At 41.9% G+C, this 18,700-nt stretch overlaps 1 protein-coding gene across 2 annotated transcripts in view; it reads left to right on the forward strand.

Annotated features, from left to right (window-relative positions):
* Window positions 1–13,421, forward strand: part of SNX2 (sorting nexin 2) — a 392,895-nt gene extending 379,474 nt beyond the window's left edge. For both annotated transcript variants that reach the window (XR_015309306.1, XM_086961080.1), the window contains exon 15: window positions 12,940–13,421. Coding sequence is in view for 1 of the 2 variants with exons in the window: in XM_086961080.1 (XP_086817206.1) it covers window positions 12,940–12,990 (51 nt within the window). In the remaining variant the exon portion in view is untranslated. The remainder of the gene's footprint in view (window positions 1–12,939) is intronic.
* The last annotated feature ends 5,279 nt before the right edge of the window (window positions 13,422–18,700 follow it).

Raw genomic sequence — 18,700 nt, forward strand, 5'->3', positions numbered from 1 at the left:
GAGCCACGAGATGGTGGTGCTCTCATGCTGACGCCAGCTTCAGTCTGAAACATCCAGAAACACTGTAGACTACCAATTCGATGACTTCCGGTGGAGCCCCAACGTGATCCGGTAGGGACAACTTGCCCTCCCCTCTTTTGACTGATGGTTCTTGTTGCCTGTCCCCTCTGTTGTCATCTAACGGAACCTTTTTGGACTGCCGAGTGAGAAAAAAAAGGTGGGGCTTTCATCATTTGGGAAAAAAAAATGTTTCAATCCAATGAAAAGTGTTATTTTTAGGTCATATGATCAAGCCTTCCATCATTAGGAAACCAAAAGTAAAATGAACCAATGAAAAGTTTTATAAACAAGTCACATGACCTGTTATGCGGCTTTGGGCTATAAAAATCCTACAAAATCCGTTGGCCTGTGAGGCGGCGTCAGTAGCGGACCGATGTGCGAATAGGCTGAAGGCAGCACAACGCGCCGAGATCCGGATGGCACCGAGGTGGTGTCCAGCAAGTTGCCGCACTGGTGTGGCCATCCTACAATGCTGCGCCGAAAGACGGCGTGGGGTGCCCGGGGAGGGGGGGCAGGGGGGGGGGGAGGAGGAGGCGGCGCGAACGGGCCTCTCCCGCCTCCCCAGGTGGAGGCTCCTCAGCTGCAGTGGGGCGCCCCTTGGCGTTTCACTCGCTATCCAGCTGAGTTCCGCCCGCTCTTGCGGCACATTGCCTCACCCGCCATCCAGCTGAGTTCCGCCCGCTCTTGCGGCACAGTGCCTCACCCTCCATCCTGCTGAGTTCCGCCCGCTCTTGCGGCACAGTGCCTCACCCGCCATCCAGCTGAGTTCCGCCCGCTCTTGCGGCACAGTGCCTCACCCGCCATCCAGCTGAGTTGCGCCCGCTCTTGCGGCTACAGCGTCTCGCCCACCATCCAGCTGAATTGCGCCTACTCTTGCGGTGCAGCAATAGGCGGCTGCAACAGGACTCTCAAAATGGCAGCCGGCTCTTTGGATTTGGGCCTGGTCCACTAAAATGGCCCTGGGACACCTTGGAACTCGGACGCTTGCCTGCTAGGGCATGGGCCCCATTCCCGAAAGCGTCCCCTCTTTTGACTGATGGTTCTTGTTGCCTATCTCTTCTGTTGTCATTTAACGGAACCTTTTTGGACTGCCGAAAGGGGTTCTGGTCCGACCGCTGGTTGGTGGAGACATTTTGACTATATCCTGGACCTGCCCGGCCTCGCCCAAAATGGCGCCGGTATAAATGGGACTCGTAACTTCTTGTTGTGTACTGGTTGCCCAACCTTGATATCACGAGATACGTATGTAGTTTTGAAGCACATGGCGGGCGGGGACGAGTACTGATTGAACATTTGGACATCCCTATTGATATTAAGTTCTGATGTGTTATTGATTACTGTACTATTGAAAGTTCGAATTAACGTCACCCATGGTACTTGCCCGCAAATGTATATCTAGATAATTTTATTGTAACTGGCCCTGTCGTACTTTAATTATAAAATGTACGTCCACCGATTCCGCAACTGTTAGACACCTTAGTTCTTGCAACCTAATGGCCCGCCTGTTACGTTCTTCTACAGTGTAAATGTCCTCTCATCATATACGATTACAGTTTGCTCCGTGGCCGGCCCACGTGGTTATAGGCCCGTATTTGTATACTGACATTTTCACAATAAAGGTTTTTAAAACAAAACATGGTAGTAGTACCTAGATTGGTAAAGTTTTGAATAATAGCCACTGTTTTCGAATCAGTAAAAGGCAAGTGAAATAAAGCAGCCCGATTACATGGCGGTTAAAAGGTATAATACGCAGGAAAGCAGTAAAGATAAATGGTCAAGGGCTGTTGTGTTTTCCACTCCTGCAACATAAAGTGATCGATAAGAATCCGATATTCATGCCTATCAGCGACTAAGACAGCAGGTCGAGCCTCTTTTGTTCAACGGCTCCCTCATGGGACGAAGAAACGCCCTTTTTCTCGAAATAGGAATATTTTACTTGCAGGACAGTTGTAAATTTCCCGGGAAAATACATTAGCCTGGAAAATTGTTAGTGATAAACTGTAAATGCATCTGGGTCCTTTGCTTTACAAGTCAGAGTGAGAAAAAAAAAGATGGGGCTTTCATCATTTGGGAAAAAAAATGTTCTAAACCAATGAAAAGTGTTATTTTTAGGTCATATGACCAAGCCTTCCATCATTAGAAAAACAAAAGTAAAATGAACCAATGAAAAGTTTTATTAACAAGTCACATGACCTGTTATGCTTACGTTACGCGCTGCGCGCCCTGGATCGCTTCCGGGAAGCTGTGCCTCGCGCACCGGAGCACTTCCGGGTGCGCTAACGCGGCGCGTCATATGACGCATTATGCGACAACGCAGGTCCAGAATATAGTCAAAATGTCTCCACCAACCAGCGGTCGGAACACAACCCCTTTCAGCAGTCCAAAAAGTTCTGTTAAATGACAACAGAAGGGACAGGCAACAAGAACCATCAGTCAAAGAGGGGAGGGCAAGTTCTTCTCTACCGGGTCACGTTGGGGCTCCACCGGAACTGATCGAATTAGTAGTCTACAGTGTTTCTGGATGTTTCAGACTGAAGCTGGCGTCAGCATGAGAGCACCACCATCTCGTGGCTACGTCGTGGCCATTCCGCGAGCAATCATGGCAGTCGCTCCCCACCGGAAGTCTGCCGGAGTCGGGGGTCCCGGTGACTGTTGTAGAATCTTCAAGGCTGAGGGGACTCTTTTGGGAATGGGGCCCATGCCCTAGCAGTCAAGCGTCCGAGTTCCACGGTTGCCCAGAGCCATCCTTGCAGGCCAGGCCCAAGTCTGTGGAGCCGACCGCCATTTCGTGAGCTCCGTAGCAGCCGCCTGTCGCTGTACCGCAAGATTGGGTGCAATTCCGTTGGATGGCGGGTGAGACGTTGTAATAGCAAGAGCAGGCGCAATTCAGCTGGCCGAGCGAGGCACTGTGTCGCAAGGGCGGGCGCAAATCAGCTGGTCGAGTGAAGCGCTGGGGTGTAGCTGAGAAACCTCCACCTGGGGAGGTGGGGGAGGCTCGTTCGCGCCGCCTCTCCCTTCTAGTGCACCCCACGCCGTCTCCTGGCGCAGGTATATGTGATGGTCGGACCAGGGCACCGCAGGACGTGTCTTCAGGTCAAACGGATTGTGGGACAAGGTGTGGAGCAGGCGCAATTATCTTGGGGGCCTCCGTCAAGCGGTTCAGGGAGGCACTGCATCACATTGTTTTCCAATGCAGTCAGGTCCACAAACAGCCCCCACTTACTTTGAGAATAGTGAAGCTGCAGCAGGTGCAAATAAGCTTCAGACAGTGTTACAAGCGCTGCTCGGAACCCTCAACTATGGCACCCAATATCCAGGACTTATGCCATTTGTGCAAGGCAGTGACATCGAAGCATCTCAGGGACCAAGTCCTTCCCACAACCTCTGCCTTCCTTCTTACCTAGTTATTGTTCTTTCACTCCCACTCCAGGCTTTTAGTCTGTGGATGGAAAACCATGAACCTACACTCACCTATGAAAATCTTACTATTGATGGTTGATTTTGAGCCACAAACACAAAGGCTTGTTTGAATCGATGTTGCAGCAGGCTGCCATGTAAATAGTTATTTAATAAAACGTTTTACCCTGTTACTTGTTGATTTTGAGCCCCAAATACAAAGGCTTGTTTGGATCAATGTTGCAGCAGGCTGCCATGTAAATAGTTATTTAATAAAACGTTTTACCCTGTTACTTTGCTGGTGTGTTGTATATATTTATAATATTTGCATAGTGTTTGTCGTTATTTTGGGTGGGGTGGGCGGCGGAGCCGAGCTGTCTTGCAGCCATCATGGTGTCGAGCTCAGTTCCTCTCACTAGTTTCGTATTTCTCATGAGGGGTTGTTCATAATGTTTCTATTTTAGCGAGGTCAAAAAGAGATCCCATTAGTGGCCTACTGATTTTGCTTGATTCCTTTTGTTTTTTTAACGATTTTTCACTATCTGCAAAGACTAAACAGAGTATTGCGACTCTGTGCTTGTTTGTAAATAGAGAATGAACTAAAGAGAACCAATTCCAAAACAATAAATGCTAGGATAACAATCAATCAAATGGAGAGGGAAGCAGGCACGACGGATTACAACGGGGGCAAAAGCCTGCGTTACCTACCCTTCACTATCTGCAAAGAGAGAATACTCCTAAAAGAAAAGAGGAGGGGGGGGCAGCGTTCAAAGCACATCAGCGTGCATAAACACGAAAATGTTTTTACCTACCACGTACTTGACATTTTAAAGCTTTTGATATTTGCTATTAAAAAACCATTGAAATTCACTGAAAAAACCATAGGTTATAGACCATATATAGTTAGAAATTAGCATTTACAAAACCTTGAAAATTCACTGAAAAAACCATGGGTTATAGACCATATATAGTTAGGAATTAGCATTTACAAAACCTTATTTTACTCGCACAAAACCATTGAAATTTCATATATAGTTAGTTGCACTAACTATATATCGCGCACCCGCAATCCACTGCTGATCATGTCACATATTACATCATTCATGACATGATCAGTGACATCACTGATGACATCACTGATGACATCTCATTTGACATTACTGATCACATCACTGATGACATCATTCATGTGATAATACGGTGAACCTCTTCAGACTCTAATATAATCTTAGATACACTCTGAGTAAATAGACACTCACAGACTGTCACTCATCCATGGAGTTACTCACACACCTAGTCAGTCATGCAAAGAATCAATCACACTTCCATTTCCTCAACTATACAGTTATACACACCTTACTTATTCAAACATATACTAACACATATTTACTCTCTTATACAATCCCTGATACAAGTTCACAATGATCCATACAGCCACTCACAAATTCACTGGCTCTTATGCACAGTTATTTATATATGTCAACTCTCACATGTACTGTGTTTTACATATGTACTTACTTTGACATGTAGCACTGAGATATCCATTCACTCACCAATACACTCATGCACACAGTCAACCGCCCATACAGCTGTTTCCACATGCACTTTTGAACTCATACATCTAGTGAATCAACTGCTCACACACCTATGCACAGTCTCATACACCTCCCAGCCACCCACACACACACTCAGTCTCCCATACAAATACTTGGGCAACCAATAAATAACCCATATACTTAATCATAAAGCTACTAATCAACACAGGCAGCAGTTTACAGAACAACAGACATAATGATGCACAAATTAAGACAGTTTATTCACTAACCCATGCACTCAGTGAGACACATTTAATCACTCACTCATACAGTCAGTCATGCACCTACTAAATCCTTCATCCAGACACTTATACATCCACTCATTCTTCAATATGTAAGACATATTTTGACTTTTCAGAAACATACAGTCACTGGATGTTGTCATCAGTGATGTCATCAGTGATGTCATTTGAGATGTCATCAGTGATGTCATCAGTGATGTCACTGATCATGTCATGAATGATGTAATATGTGACATGATCAGCAGTGGATTGCGGGAGCGCGATATATAGTTAGTGCAACTAACTATATATGAAATTTCAATGGTTTTGTGTGAGTAAAATAAGGTTTTGTAAATGCTAATTCCTAACTATATATGGTCTATAACCCATGGTTTTTTCAGTGAATATATATATATATATATGTATTTTTGTATATGCACCGGAGTCCGGCACATGGGCGGGATTATTCAGTGCTTATGACTATTCAGTGCTTATGACTTTGATGAGTATACCCCTGGTAGAGAACCAGAATTACAGGTAAGTAATTTATCCTAATCTGTCAAAAAAAATATGTAAACCCATTGAGAAAAATGCAGACTATTTTGTTTTTGGCAGTGCTGTCTGCCATTCTGCGACCTCCACATCCTACCGGGATCAGTGAATGCTCCCTCAGTCCCAATGTATCACTGTCTGTTTTTTTCGGGATGCAGAGTTTGGTGCCTAGCATTCCCCAGTGGCTGCTGCAACAAACATTTTCAGTTGCTCCCAGCCAATCAATTTGCCAAGATCGTCAAATCCTCAGATGAGAGCAAGACAACACATTGGGCGAGGGGATAAGGCCCCTCTTACTGTATTTATTTAATTTTGAAATGTATTTTCCTCTAAGGATACATCCATGAATAATCCAAAAAATAGATGGACAAGCTATGCAATAGTAAATCGGATATTCAATGCTCTTTTTTTTGTCTGCTGTATCATCAAAACAATACAATATTTTGAACAAAACATAATGCAGACATCTTGAACTAAACAGATTTATTCCAAACCACTCAAAGGTAATAGTCTGAATGTAGTTCTAGTTTCATAGCAGTTTGGTTTAATTTCGTTGAGTAGTTTTTTCCTTTACCTGTGAGTAAAGTTTTCAAATTAGTTCAAATGTAATGCGCACCCTTTGTTCCATTTCCGTACAAATGACCCTCAAGCCATCTAAAACTGATAGGAAGAAAGCTTGATATGATAACTGAGTTGGATAAATCAAGTAAGAGCCATGTTTCTTGCAGATTCTTCAAATAGCGGCAAAGGTATAAGCCAAGAAAAAGCGTCCTTTCCCACAGAAAGTGGGATTTAAACATAACTAAACCATAGCTTTTGCTTACCGTGTAAAATATATAAAACAAGAACATTGAAAACCAAGCAGATGAAAGTATTCCTGCATGCTAAGTAAATAGATTTTGGGGCAACAGAATTATGAAAATGTTGAAATTGCATAGTGCATAAAACTTTCAAGAACAAGATAGTGTATTGCAACGTAACACACCACCAGAACTGACCTGAATCAGGAAACAAAAAAGGGCATTGGCACACAAGTTGTTACGGTTTCCTTAAAGCCTACATTGCCAAATTTGAGAAGTTAGATTATGGCAAAACCTACTTTCAAGTCAAAAGACAAGGATTCCTGGAATGTCTATATTTTTTATCCTCTATGTTTTGACTCTTTTAGCATAAACAAATTATTTTTCAGATATGTGCATTGCCCGAAGGTGAGAGGAGGACAAAGTAAGTCATAAAGTACGAAGGATACTGGGGCACCTGCAAACAGAGGGTAGATGGGAATGAGGGAGAGACTGCTGAGTAGGTGCTAAAGAGAAGGCGAAAATTGAGAAATCTTTGTGGAAGTGGCTGAGGAAGCCGGAGCTCTGCGATCAGATGCATGGATTTGGTCTGTGAGAAATATTATAGCGATGGGTTAGGGATGGAAAGTGTTTGTAACCCAATAAGGCTGTCCCCTGCCAATTAGGGTCTCAAGGTAACTACTAGTTAGCTGTTCGTATCACAGGTTTGTTTATGTATCGACTGCAACCAGATGCAACATAGGAACTACCGCGGCTTTGCCCCCTGGTAGACGAAGCTCATCTATCAGCACTAATATATATAGATTCATTGAGTTCTTGCCCTTTAGAGTGGTAGTAAGGGGGGGTCATCTGAAGATTACGTATGAGAAGACTGTAAGGAAATGGGATCACTGACAGAATATCTAGGAGCAAAATATCGACCTGCAAAAATATTGTGGAAAAAATATAGAATGCCACAATATCGACTTCCTATCTTCAAACAGGTAAGTACAAAAATATCGACTCCAAAATATCGTTGTAAAAAATACAGTAAAAATTATCGAATTTTTTTAATTTCTTAAAAGTAATTTAAAAGTTATATAATGATAAATATAATTAATTTAAACATACTTAAATTAATAAATAATTAATGTAACTTAAAAAAATTAATAATTTTAATATATATATATATATATATATATATATATATATATATTTTTTTTTTATTAACAAAACACATACAATATTTTCTACGTAGGATAGTGAGAGGGTTAAATTTACTATTACCACTCCAGTTAGTGAAAACATTGGATAGCGTAGAGGTAAAAATTACTATTCCCACTCCAGAGAGTGTAACAGTAGAGAAAGCGTTGGATAGCGAAGGTATAAAATTTACTATTCCCACTCTAGGGAGTACAACAGTAGGGAAAACATTGGATAGCGTAGAGGTAAAAATTACTATTCCAACTCCAGAGAGTGCAACAGTAGGGAAAGCGTTGGATAGCGTAGGGGTAAAAATTACTATTCCCACTCCAGAGAGTGCAACAGTAGAGAAAGCGTTGGATAGCGTAGTGGTAAAAATTACTATTCCCACTCCAGTGAGTTCAACAGTAGGGAAAGCGTTGGATAGCGGGAGGGTAAAAATTACTATTCCCACTCCAATGAGTGCAACAGTAGGGAAAGCATTGGATAGCGGGAGGGTAAAAATTACTATTCCCACGCCAGAGAGTGCAACAGTAGGGAAAGCGTTGGATAGCGTAGGGGTAAAAATTACTATTCCCACTCCAGAGAGTGCAACAGTAGGGAAAGCGTTGGATAGCGTAGAGGTACAAATTACTATTCCCACACCAGAGAGTGCAACAGTAGGGAAAGCATTGGATAGCGTAGGGGGTAAAAATTACTATTCCCACTCCAGTGAGTGCAACAGTAGGGAAAGTAAATACTTCATATATGAATTAAATTAAATTAAATATTAATAGAAATTACAAATAATATAAAATAATCAACATTTTTATATAATATATTAATTAATCAATTAAAAATACAAATAAAGTAATTATTAAAAAAAATTACCTACCAATACAAATTATTTACCAATTAATACTAAATTATTTAACCATTAATAAAACATTATTACAACAAAAATAAGCAATAAATACATTTAAAATGTTAATTATTTATAATTCAATTATTTCCCACACTATTACCCTATAAACGCACAACCCACTACTGAAAAGAAATTAATAAAATTAAAATAATTATCAATTAATTAATTAAAAGTATTTACCAATTATATTTCAATTAATTACCAATTAATAATTAACAATTAATTCAAAATAAATACCAATAAATAAATTAACATATTTAATTAATTATATTTAAATTACTTCCCACCCTATTCTCCTATAAACCCACAACCCACTGCAGAAAATAAATTAATTTAATTAACATAATTATCAATTAAAATTAATTACCAATTATATTTTAATTACCAATTATTCATTATTTACCAATTAATTCAACATAAATACCAATAAAAAAACTAACATTTAATTTTATTTAAATTACTTCCCACCCTATTCCCCCTATAAACCCACAACCCGCTACAGAATTATATTATGCAAAAATTAAAAACAAATTAATAATTAAAATGAATTATAAAATAAATATACACTTTTCACGCATATAGTAACATAAAAAACACTTTAAAAAGTTCATATTAACTTACCTCAAATTCGATATTTTTGTTGTCTATATTCTGTCCATTCGATATTTTGTCCATTCTATATTTTGGATTCGATATTAATGCTATTCAATTCGATTTTTTTCTATTCTATTAGGTATTTTTGTAGTCTATATTCTGTCCATTCGATATTGTGTCCATTCTATATTTTTGACTCGATATTTTGGCCAGTCGATAATTTTTTATTTGATATTATGACTGTACACCAAGGAAATGTTAGCAAGTGATAGGCTAGTAACTGAAAACGGTATCTGGTTCAAGACCCAAAGCGGTAAATCGCTACGCAAATTGGCCCTTAAACTTTCTGCATTTCGTCAACATGCCCAGGCTGGTTACTCTTAAAGTAGGGATTAAAAAGGTGGGAAGAGTAGTCAAAAGCAAGGGCCTATTGGTGATCACTTGATCCTGAGCAGGCCTAGGTCACTGACGAGCAAGCCTGACTTGAAGGGGAATCATTGCGGGAATGGGAAAGGACTGCCCCAGGAGCAAGAGCGCAATGGGGATTGCCCGAGCACTAAGAATGGCAGTAAGGTTCAAGTCAGGAAGAAAAGGAACAGAACCATATAATTAAATGTAAGTAAAATTATGGGATAATGGATTGTGGGAAGTGTGTATCAATTTACTGCTAGCACTAGAGCATTGCAAATGTGGGGGACCACTACATATACAAAAGTATAAACTATAGTTTTGTAAATTAAGGGCTTATCCACAATGGTATGACCTTTTAAAAGCTAACCAAAGCAGCATGGATAATTTCATGCATTTCAATATATTATCAAAAGGGAAGCATACTTAGGCCTTGTTTCAAGACAAGGATGATAGAGCGTGTTTCATTAGAAATATCTCGGTCTCTGAAATGTATAGGCTTGCCTCTTATGGATCGATCCACATCTTTGCTAAACAGTATTGCATTGACTCCAAAACAAACACCACTGTTCAAGCCTTTATGTGGATCTTGTTTGCATAATCCATTTAATCCTTTTATTGCTTATTCTCCTAGTGTCCCCGCCTAGGTGCTTGATCTGAATTGGCTGTATACCATCAAGTCATAACCTTTTCCTATGGAGAAACCTCTGAAATACTCTTTGATATTATTGGAAGCTCCTATATGTAAAAGTTTACAGACCAGGAAAAATGTATAGCAGGAAGCGCAGTTCAATTGCTTCTAATTTATTATGAATATGTATTTGTATAGAGCTGTCATATCTACAAAATAGATAAAACTGTGTCATATACTTAATACCTCTTGTAAAGAACTCCCGAACGTAAATTGCTCTGAATATCGCTATTGCGGAGAGATCCATGGAAGTGCAATGTCTCCTAAAGACTGATTTGTATGGCCGATCGGCACTTGGGTAAAAAAAAATAACCTTCTCAAATAGTTTGCTAACAGATCCTAGACTAGAAACATTGAGAAATCTCAGAAGTAGTTGGGAGGCTAAAACGTTTCTTGAAACGTGTACTGTAGATAAGATCACCGCTCCAAAGGAAGATTGCTGACCATACTGCAGAGGGTTTGCTTTTTTTGTGGCAACTGGTGAGGTTCTTTAGTAGCAATGAAAACAGGCACAATCTGAAAATAAATATGGTACACAATTTGATCAAACGATCACCCGTGAGGCAGTTGGTATCGCACAAGATCTGCATATGTCTCCCCTGAGCAAGGCCTATGGATCCCTAAGGCAGGTAGCTGCATATTATTAAGTAGGACATATACCTTTCATATGTCCTAACAGCAAAACCTTCACTTTGTCATTTTTGCTGTGAAAAAGTTAGTAGAAACATTGGACAACACAGTTGCCTGCTGACATCTCAGTCTGGCTAACGTCTGGATGCGACTACTATGGGTTCATCAAGGTATCAAATTAATCGTGTATATATATGAATTTACTTTTAGGGAAAATTCTACTTTTAGAAAATTGCCACGCTGTTTCACAGTTTGTCTAATAGCTTTGCACCGCTGTTGGCCACCAGACAGCCTTGTACCTTCCAGGGGAGTAATGTGAATGACTCCCAGGCTCAGGGACAATAGAAGCCTGCTACAAAGGGAGGTGTTAATTCCCCCTCTCAGGAAGCCAACCAAGGTGTTGGCCCAAAAGATAAGCTCCACAGCAGGAGCTGCCTTTGGTGGGAAAATGGCGATCACACTCATGTAGGGCTGCCCCTTTGTTCAGGTAAACAGGCAAGTGAGTGGGACAATGAGGGCAGTCCAGTGGCCAAATCAGTTTTCTCATGGGCGGGTACCCCGTAGATAGCAGCAACTCCTAAAAGGCAGGGAATGGTTCAGACATATTGAGTGGGCAAAATAGTGCACTCTGGGATTGCTACATGCCGAACAGACACAAGGTGTCACAAAGCTGGAGTGATCTTGGTAGCTCATTGGCTAGTGACTGCATCATCCCCCCCAGGGCTCTTTCTGGGCATAAATATGGTACTCCTGACATCCTGAACCTCGGATCACAATGGGACTGGGAAAGGACCGAAGAAGGACTGCCCTGCTGAGTCTTTGACCTGGCAAGAGAGGCTGCAGTGACTGCTGGACTGCACCTGCCAAACCCTGGGCTAGCCCAGAGGGGACTGTGCATGTGGCTCCTGGAAAAGTCGCACCAGAGGCCTAGACCAAAGAAGTTACTCCAAGAGTCAGTGGGCTGACCCTCTGGAATCAGTACTAGGGCCATCAAAGCTGAAGTAGCCTACTGCTGCAAGTCAGTAGCCACAATCCTTAAATCACTGCTTACTGCAGTTGGGTAATGTAGTGACCAATCCCCGATGGCTGAAAGTTGCACCCAACTCTGCTGGACCGGCAGTGTTGTCGGAGTCCAGATTGGTCACCAAAAATAGACACCAGCCTTCACTTAAGGAAACTGCTTGACCTGCTGCATACAGAACCGAGTAACCCTACTGTAGTTGACCTACTGGCTCAAAGAGGACTTGGAGGGACACTGACCCCTGTGGCCAAAGTCGCCCCACCTTACCCATGGACTGAGGAATAACCACAGGAACAACACTGTTGACAGCGCAGCACCCAGAGCAACGTTCAGCATATGGTGGTCTTGATGTAAAGTGTGGAACTGGTCTTGAGACTGCTTTAGTGACTAGGTAACTTCTCCAAATACTCCTTATTGCCCCCCGACCTTCTCCCTGCTGGAATTAGTCCCCCAACTGGGCGAAAAGTAGCTGAACACAACTCTTTCAAACTTTTCAAATATTACTCCAAAATTGCCTACTAAATTCAGTTAAGGAGTGGAGGGGGATGTTAATTCATGTAAGCCACTGACCTAGAAAGCTAATGTTCCTCGTAGGTTGTTTAAACATTTGCCTTAAACCTGAGCATGTAGATGCCACATTTGCTTAAAATTATCTTCCAAGCTGGTAGGACATTTGGTATAGTCATCTGTTTGTTATAGCTGTAAATAACCAGAAACTGTTTAATTCATTAGTGTTCAGCAGTCAATAGATAATCTAATGTTTTTTGAGTTGTAGACATTAACATGACATTTACGGGTCTCCTTTGTTTGTACCATGAAGAGCTTTTCTGTAGCAATCTCGAATTATGCTTATGTGTAACATTAATGTTTTTTTATATTTTTCAGCTTATAAAATATTGGGAAGCATTCCTACCTGAAGCCAAAGCCATTGCATAGAAAGATGTATTTTTGCTTGAAGAACAGTCGATGTTCACTCTGGTCCAGCTAAAATCCACGTTTAAAACACAAGAGAAATCATCAAATAAACCACTATATATTTTATTAATTACCATGTGGCTTCTTTTTTATATACAATGGCATTTTATTGACAAAGCTGCATGTCCTGACCTTCCTGGAATAGTATGGACTGTGGCATGATGTTCTGCAATATGTTGCTGAATTGAACACTACTGTGTCTTATTACTTGCATTGAACGGTGCAGTGCAAGCCAAGAAACATTTAAATTGTTTCTTTACATTTTGTTCTGTAAAATGTTATTTTCATTATGAAACAATTTAAAGTTGCATTTATTAATGTTCACTTAAACATTCCTGTACAGAAATCATGATTTTGTGATTACAATAAAGGGATGCACCTTATCAACTAAAGCAGTTTTCTTTTGCTCCTGTTGAACATACGAAGCATTTTTTTAAATATGTATTTTGATATACCATGTCTGATACTTAGTGGTGTCTCAGTGTGCTTTACTTATAAACAAAGTTAGATGACCAATGTCTTCGTTACAGACAGATGAGGCTCGAGGTTTGAACATTGTCTCTACTATTGAAAACAATCATGTATTTCTAACCATCTGGGTGTTGAATGGTTAAAATATAAATACACTGTTCAAAAAAAGAAACCTCAGTCCTGTTCCACCATCATTATGCTCTAGAGCAGTGCTTCCAGTGGCCAGGAGTGACTACTGCACAAAATAGATCAGTTTTCAGTGAGGCTTATTTAGGTTCAGAGGCTGTGCATATTGTCATATTTTTTAAACAGAAGATATTCCCAGTTTTTGAAGGGAGGAGCTAGGGTATGGTCAATTAGAGAGTTGTGGGAGGTCGCTCGTTCGCATATCTTGGACCGAAGATGTGGAACGCTCTTCCGTTGGCGTTAAAAACAGAAACTAATCTTCTGGCGTTTCGCAAAAAATTGAAGACCTTTCTGTTTTGATCTCCTTATTTCGTGATCCCTTTTGCACTTGCTTGTTCTCTTTCTTCAGTCTGTCCCTGGCGCCGGGAAACCCATTGAGGGTAGCTGAGCGCAATACAAATCCAATAAAATAAATAAATAAATAAATTGTTATTTTGGGGCCACACTCTAGACCGGTTGTATTTGAGCGAGTGATTCGTATGTGTAAATTGTAAGGATATTTTCAGTTTGACTTCCTTCCACTGACCTACCTTCCTCCGTCTTGTTTTGAGAGAACTCCCATTAGGTTTTGTCCTGTGGGAGACCCCTTTTTTTAACTGATGCTGTGTTTCCAATTTTTGTTTTCTCTAGATATGTAATTCTTTCCATATCAGTGCAAAGAAACTACAATGGACAGCTGAGCGCCTGGGCAATGTATTATAGAAATACGGCAATGTATTGGAGAAATACTGTATCCGTTTTACCATAATAGATACTAACAGTCAATCTCAAGACAGACACCTGTGCAGAAGTCACGAATCCTAAAATATCCAATGGAGCTGTATTGTGAAAGTGCATAATTAGTATTCTTCGTCAGGAGTATAACTACTGTATTCAGTACTTGGTTTAAACCTATTGAGGAAGGGGGATAGGCACACAAGTTCAAAATGACCAAACTGTAAGTATCATGTCACGTTTAAAAGAAAGCAAGTTTGATGTCTACAGGCGCTACCTTCAACATCCCACTACATCACGAGTGTGTAAATCACCTGCAACTCCCTGCTTGACTGTAACCCTGTCTATTGAAATTATTACCCTTCTGTGTAAAGTCTGCACCTCTAGTGGCCACTCATCTCAAGAGTGGCTCCATATATGTGTACCCCTTATATTGGTGGGTGAAAGAGAAATCTTGTTGAGTGACTGCATATTTTTTGGGGGAAACCTTTTCACTGGTTTAGTGACTGAGGAGTTCACTATGTGAGTTGAGCCATCTTAATCGTGAGGCACCCCTCAAAGGTTTCCATCTTGCTCTAGACTCCTTTTCCTCCCTAGCTGGCTGGTTCAGCTTTGGTTATGTGCAGATAAGAGATGAGGTTCCAGCAAATATCTGGGGTATTTTAGAGAGATTCGGGTTTCATGAATTTTAGTCCTTATTAGTTTATTGTACATGTTGCAAGACATCAGATTATATTAAGCTTTTGTTATCTGTCAAATTATCTTTCCCTCACTTTTTTAAATGTTCTACCACAACTTAACATCATGCTGGGCTTTTCACTTTCATCGTTTTTTTGTGTTATTGTGATTTACAATTTAAATACATCTTTACTCTAGAATTTCCGTTTTCGGCTTGCCTCTTAAATTGTCATATGATGTACAGTAAATAAAATAAAAAATTCAAAACATTAAATAGTTGAAAAGTGCAAACTACTGGTATCACAACACAACTATTCTATTTCTATTTATGTCATTTATAGAGCGTGACAGCTGCTACAGCCGAGAGGCGTCCCTGCGCTAGTAACAGAATAGGCAACATCAGCTCAGGAAGCAGTCTACACAGTGGGAAAAAGAAAGGTTTTAATAGCTTTCCGAAATTCAGACAAGTTGTCAAGCCCTTGAATATGGGGTGGCAAAGAGTTCCAGAGAGTCGCCGCTCTATACCGGAAGGAACGGCCTCTGGCCCTGGTTCTCCTGACCCGAGGTACCACCAGTAAATGTTGACCCATGGAGCGAAGCGGACGGGACGTGACATAAATCAGTTTCAGCCCGCGCAATAAACCTAAACAGGTGCCCGCCGCCTTCTTTGTTTGAGTCTGGAAACTAAGAGAAGAATCCATCCAAACCCCTAAGTTCTTTACCACCTGCTTAGGAGGGGGGGGGGGGCTAGATTCATGGGCCACCAGTGTTCATTCCATAACCCATGACCCCTTCACACCAGCAACACCTCAGACTTGCTGGCATTCAGCTGGAGGCAGTTAGCTGTCATCCATTCTGCAACTGCCGCAAGATCGCCTTGAAACTTTGCGGCGTCGTGCCTGGAGTTGCTCGAAAGGGCTACCACCAGCTGAGTGTCGTCGGTTTAGGATACCACAGCCAGAGGTAGTACTTACAGGTTAAAGAACAGTGGGCTCAGAGAGGAACCCTTTGGTACTCCATGCTTGATGGGAAAGGTAGATGAAGAGAAAGGGGGCAATCACCTGATAGTTCCTATCAGAGAGAAATGACGCTAGCCACTTCAATTCAAGGCCGCCGACACCAGCCTCTTTCAGACGGTGCAGCAAGAATGGCATGTGACACGGTATTGAACACGGCACTGAGGTCCAAAAGGATCAGTAACGATGTCTGTCCTGCGTCCAGCGCTGTCCAAAGGTGTTCTGTCACCGCCAGGAGCGCCGACTCGGTGCCATGGCCAGGACGGAAGCCATTTTGCGAGGGATCTAGCATGTTTTTAATGGTCGGGTGCTCTGAGAGGATGGAATTAATGTATGCCTCCGTGATCTTAGCAGGCCAGGGCAGCAGTGAAATTGGCCTGAAGTTCTCAGTTTTTTTGGCATCCAAAGATGGTTTTTTGAGCAGTGGTAACACACAGGCTTCTTTCCATGCTATGAGCACAACAGTGGAACTGAGCGACTTATTGATCACCTGACCAAGGAAAGGAGAAATAGTTGGTAGAAGTTTCCTAAATTGGTCAGGTTTCAATGGGTCAGACGGAGAGCCTGACTTGATTTTAACACAGAGGACAGATAAACGGTCTTGTTGAATCTGAGGAAAACCCTCTAAGGTGGCCATCGTACCATTATTTGTTTGCTCAAAGAAGTCTGTTTGGGCCGTGAGAAAGCTTTTATAGATATATTCCACCTTCTTTGAAAAAAACAAGGCCAGCTCCTCAGACTGCTTATTTGAAGCAATTAATGGACCAGCAGCCCACCTTCTGATTAAGACCTGAGACAATGGCGAAGATGCTCTTCGCAGGATTGGTGCTGGCACTAATTTCCTTGGCATAAAACGCCGCACTTTCAGAATGAATGGCTTTGTGGTAGATCCTTTTTGCCTCCCGATATCGATCTTTAAATAATGGATCAAAATCTCTTCTCCAAGCCCTCTCGCATTTTTTACAAGTTTTCCGCCGCAGCGCTAATCTTTCATTGTACCACGGGTTAGTTTTAGACATACGATTGATTGGGAGACCACTTAGCTGGGATCAGCTCATCCAAGGGTAGATTGATCTAGTCTGAAAAGGCAGAATTGGCCTCGTCAGAGTCCATCGGCAGCGATGGAACGGAAGTTGAAAGATGGGCTTTGAATTGATCCCAGTTTAGCTTATGCCATGGGGGTCTGAAATAGTGAAAATTGTCTAATTTTCGCATAGGAGCGATGCCCAGAATAGTCAAAGGGACTAACAAATGGTCCAACCAATCCATCGGGACCAGTGGTTGGACCGTGAGAGACGAAATGTTGGTAAAAACAGGGTCCAACAAGTGACCAGCCGAATGTGTGGGGCCAAAAACACACTGATCCAGCTGACAAGCTGCAAAATCCGCCATCAAGCTGGCCACATCCCCATCAAGTTGGTTATCGAAATGTAGATTGAGATCTCCCAGGACCATAAAGTTGGGAGTGTTAACCGCCAGAGTACAGACTGTTTCAACAAGCGCTTCCCTGAAAGCTTTAGATGGGTCTGGTGGCCGGTATACCAATAGACCAGTCATAGTGTAGTTGGGTTAAAAGTGATTTTAAAACACGCACACTCACAGCCCAAATGGGCTGTTTAGTGAAGGTGCAGGAATAGCCAGTTTTAACAATAGCCGCGATGCCCCCGCCTCTCGTGTCTCTATTCAAAGTAGAAATAGCATAACCCTCCGGCAGTGCCAGTCCTGGAATCGCCAACAAGTCTTCAGAGAGCCACATCTCAGTTAAAAATAAGGTGTCAGGGGATTCAGTTTCAAGAAGGTCATAAACATCAGAGCAGTGTTTGACCAAAGAACGACAATTCAGATGGAAGATAGTCAAACTTTTACCTGGGGAAATAGGACAATCTTGAAAAACTACCGGGGTGACAGATGAAAAACCATAGCCTCTGCAGCTGAAAGGGCCCTCTAGACTCCCCAACCCATGGACAGAGCACCTCCCGGACATCGTCCTGATTGATAGCAACTCATTCTGGGTATAAGCGGGATATATTTACCTAAAATTGGCAGGCTGTCTGGCAACTGCCTGGCGCAGACGGGCTTGCGGCTTGCCGGCGGCGCCCAAGCTGAAGAAGCACAGGAAGGAGAGCAGGCTTACGAGAACTCGGCCATGGGTTACTCCAACCTGACAACTCCGCAACTTGATTTGTCCTGGTTTGATTGATTCTTCCAGCTGCAGATTCCTCACCTTGTGAATTTCTCCAGGCTCAAGACTGTATCTGGAAAACTTAAAAGAAGTGCTTCTTTATGATGATAATTGGCGCCACGCAACTCCATGTCAACACCATTCCACTCCGGAAATTACAAACAGATTGCGTTCAAGTGCCACAGTTGCACATTAACATCAGTTCCTTTCTTTCAGCGCCTTCAGAGTCCAATCTGGAGCTCCACTCCTTCAGTCTAGAAAGAGTTATTCTCTACAAAAAAAATTAGAGTGTGCAAGTAATGTTGCCTCCTAAAACAGGAATCAGGCAGATGACTGGGACTAATCTCCCTGAGATGTGCCTCTGGTGCTCAGGTTCTTTGAATGACTCCAAGGCCTGTAACCACTGCGTCCAAATTAATCCTAA

The sequence above is a fragment of the Lissotriton vulgaris genome, chromosome 3_1, assembly GCF_964263255.1.
Source record: "Lissotriton vulgaris chromosome 3_1, aLisVul1.2, whole genome shotgun sequence".
Classification (NCBI taxonomy): Eukaryota; Metazoa; Chordata; class Amphibia; order Caudata; family Salamandridae; genus Lissotriton; species Lissotriton vulgaris.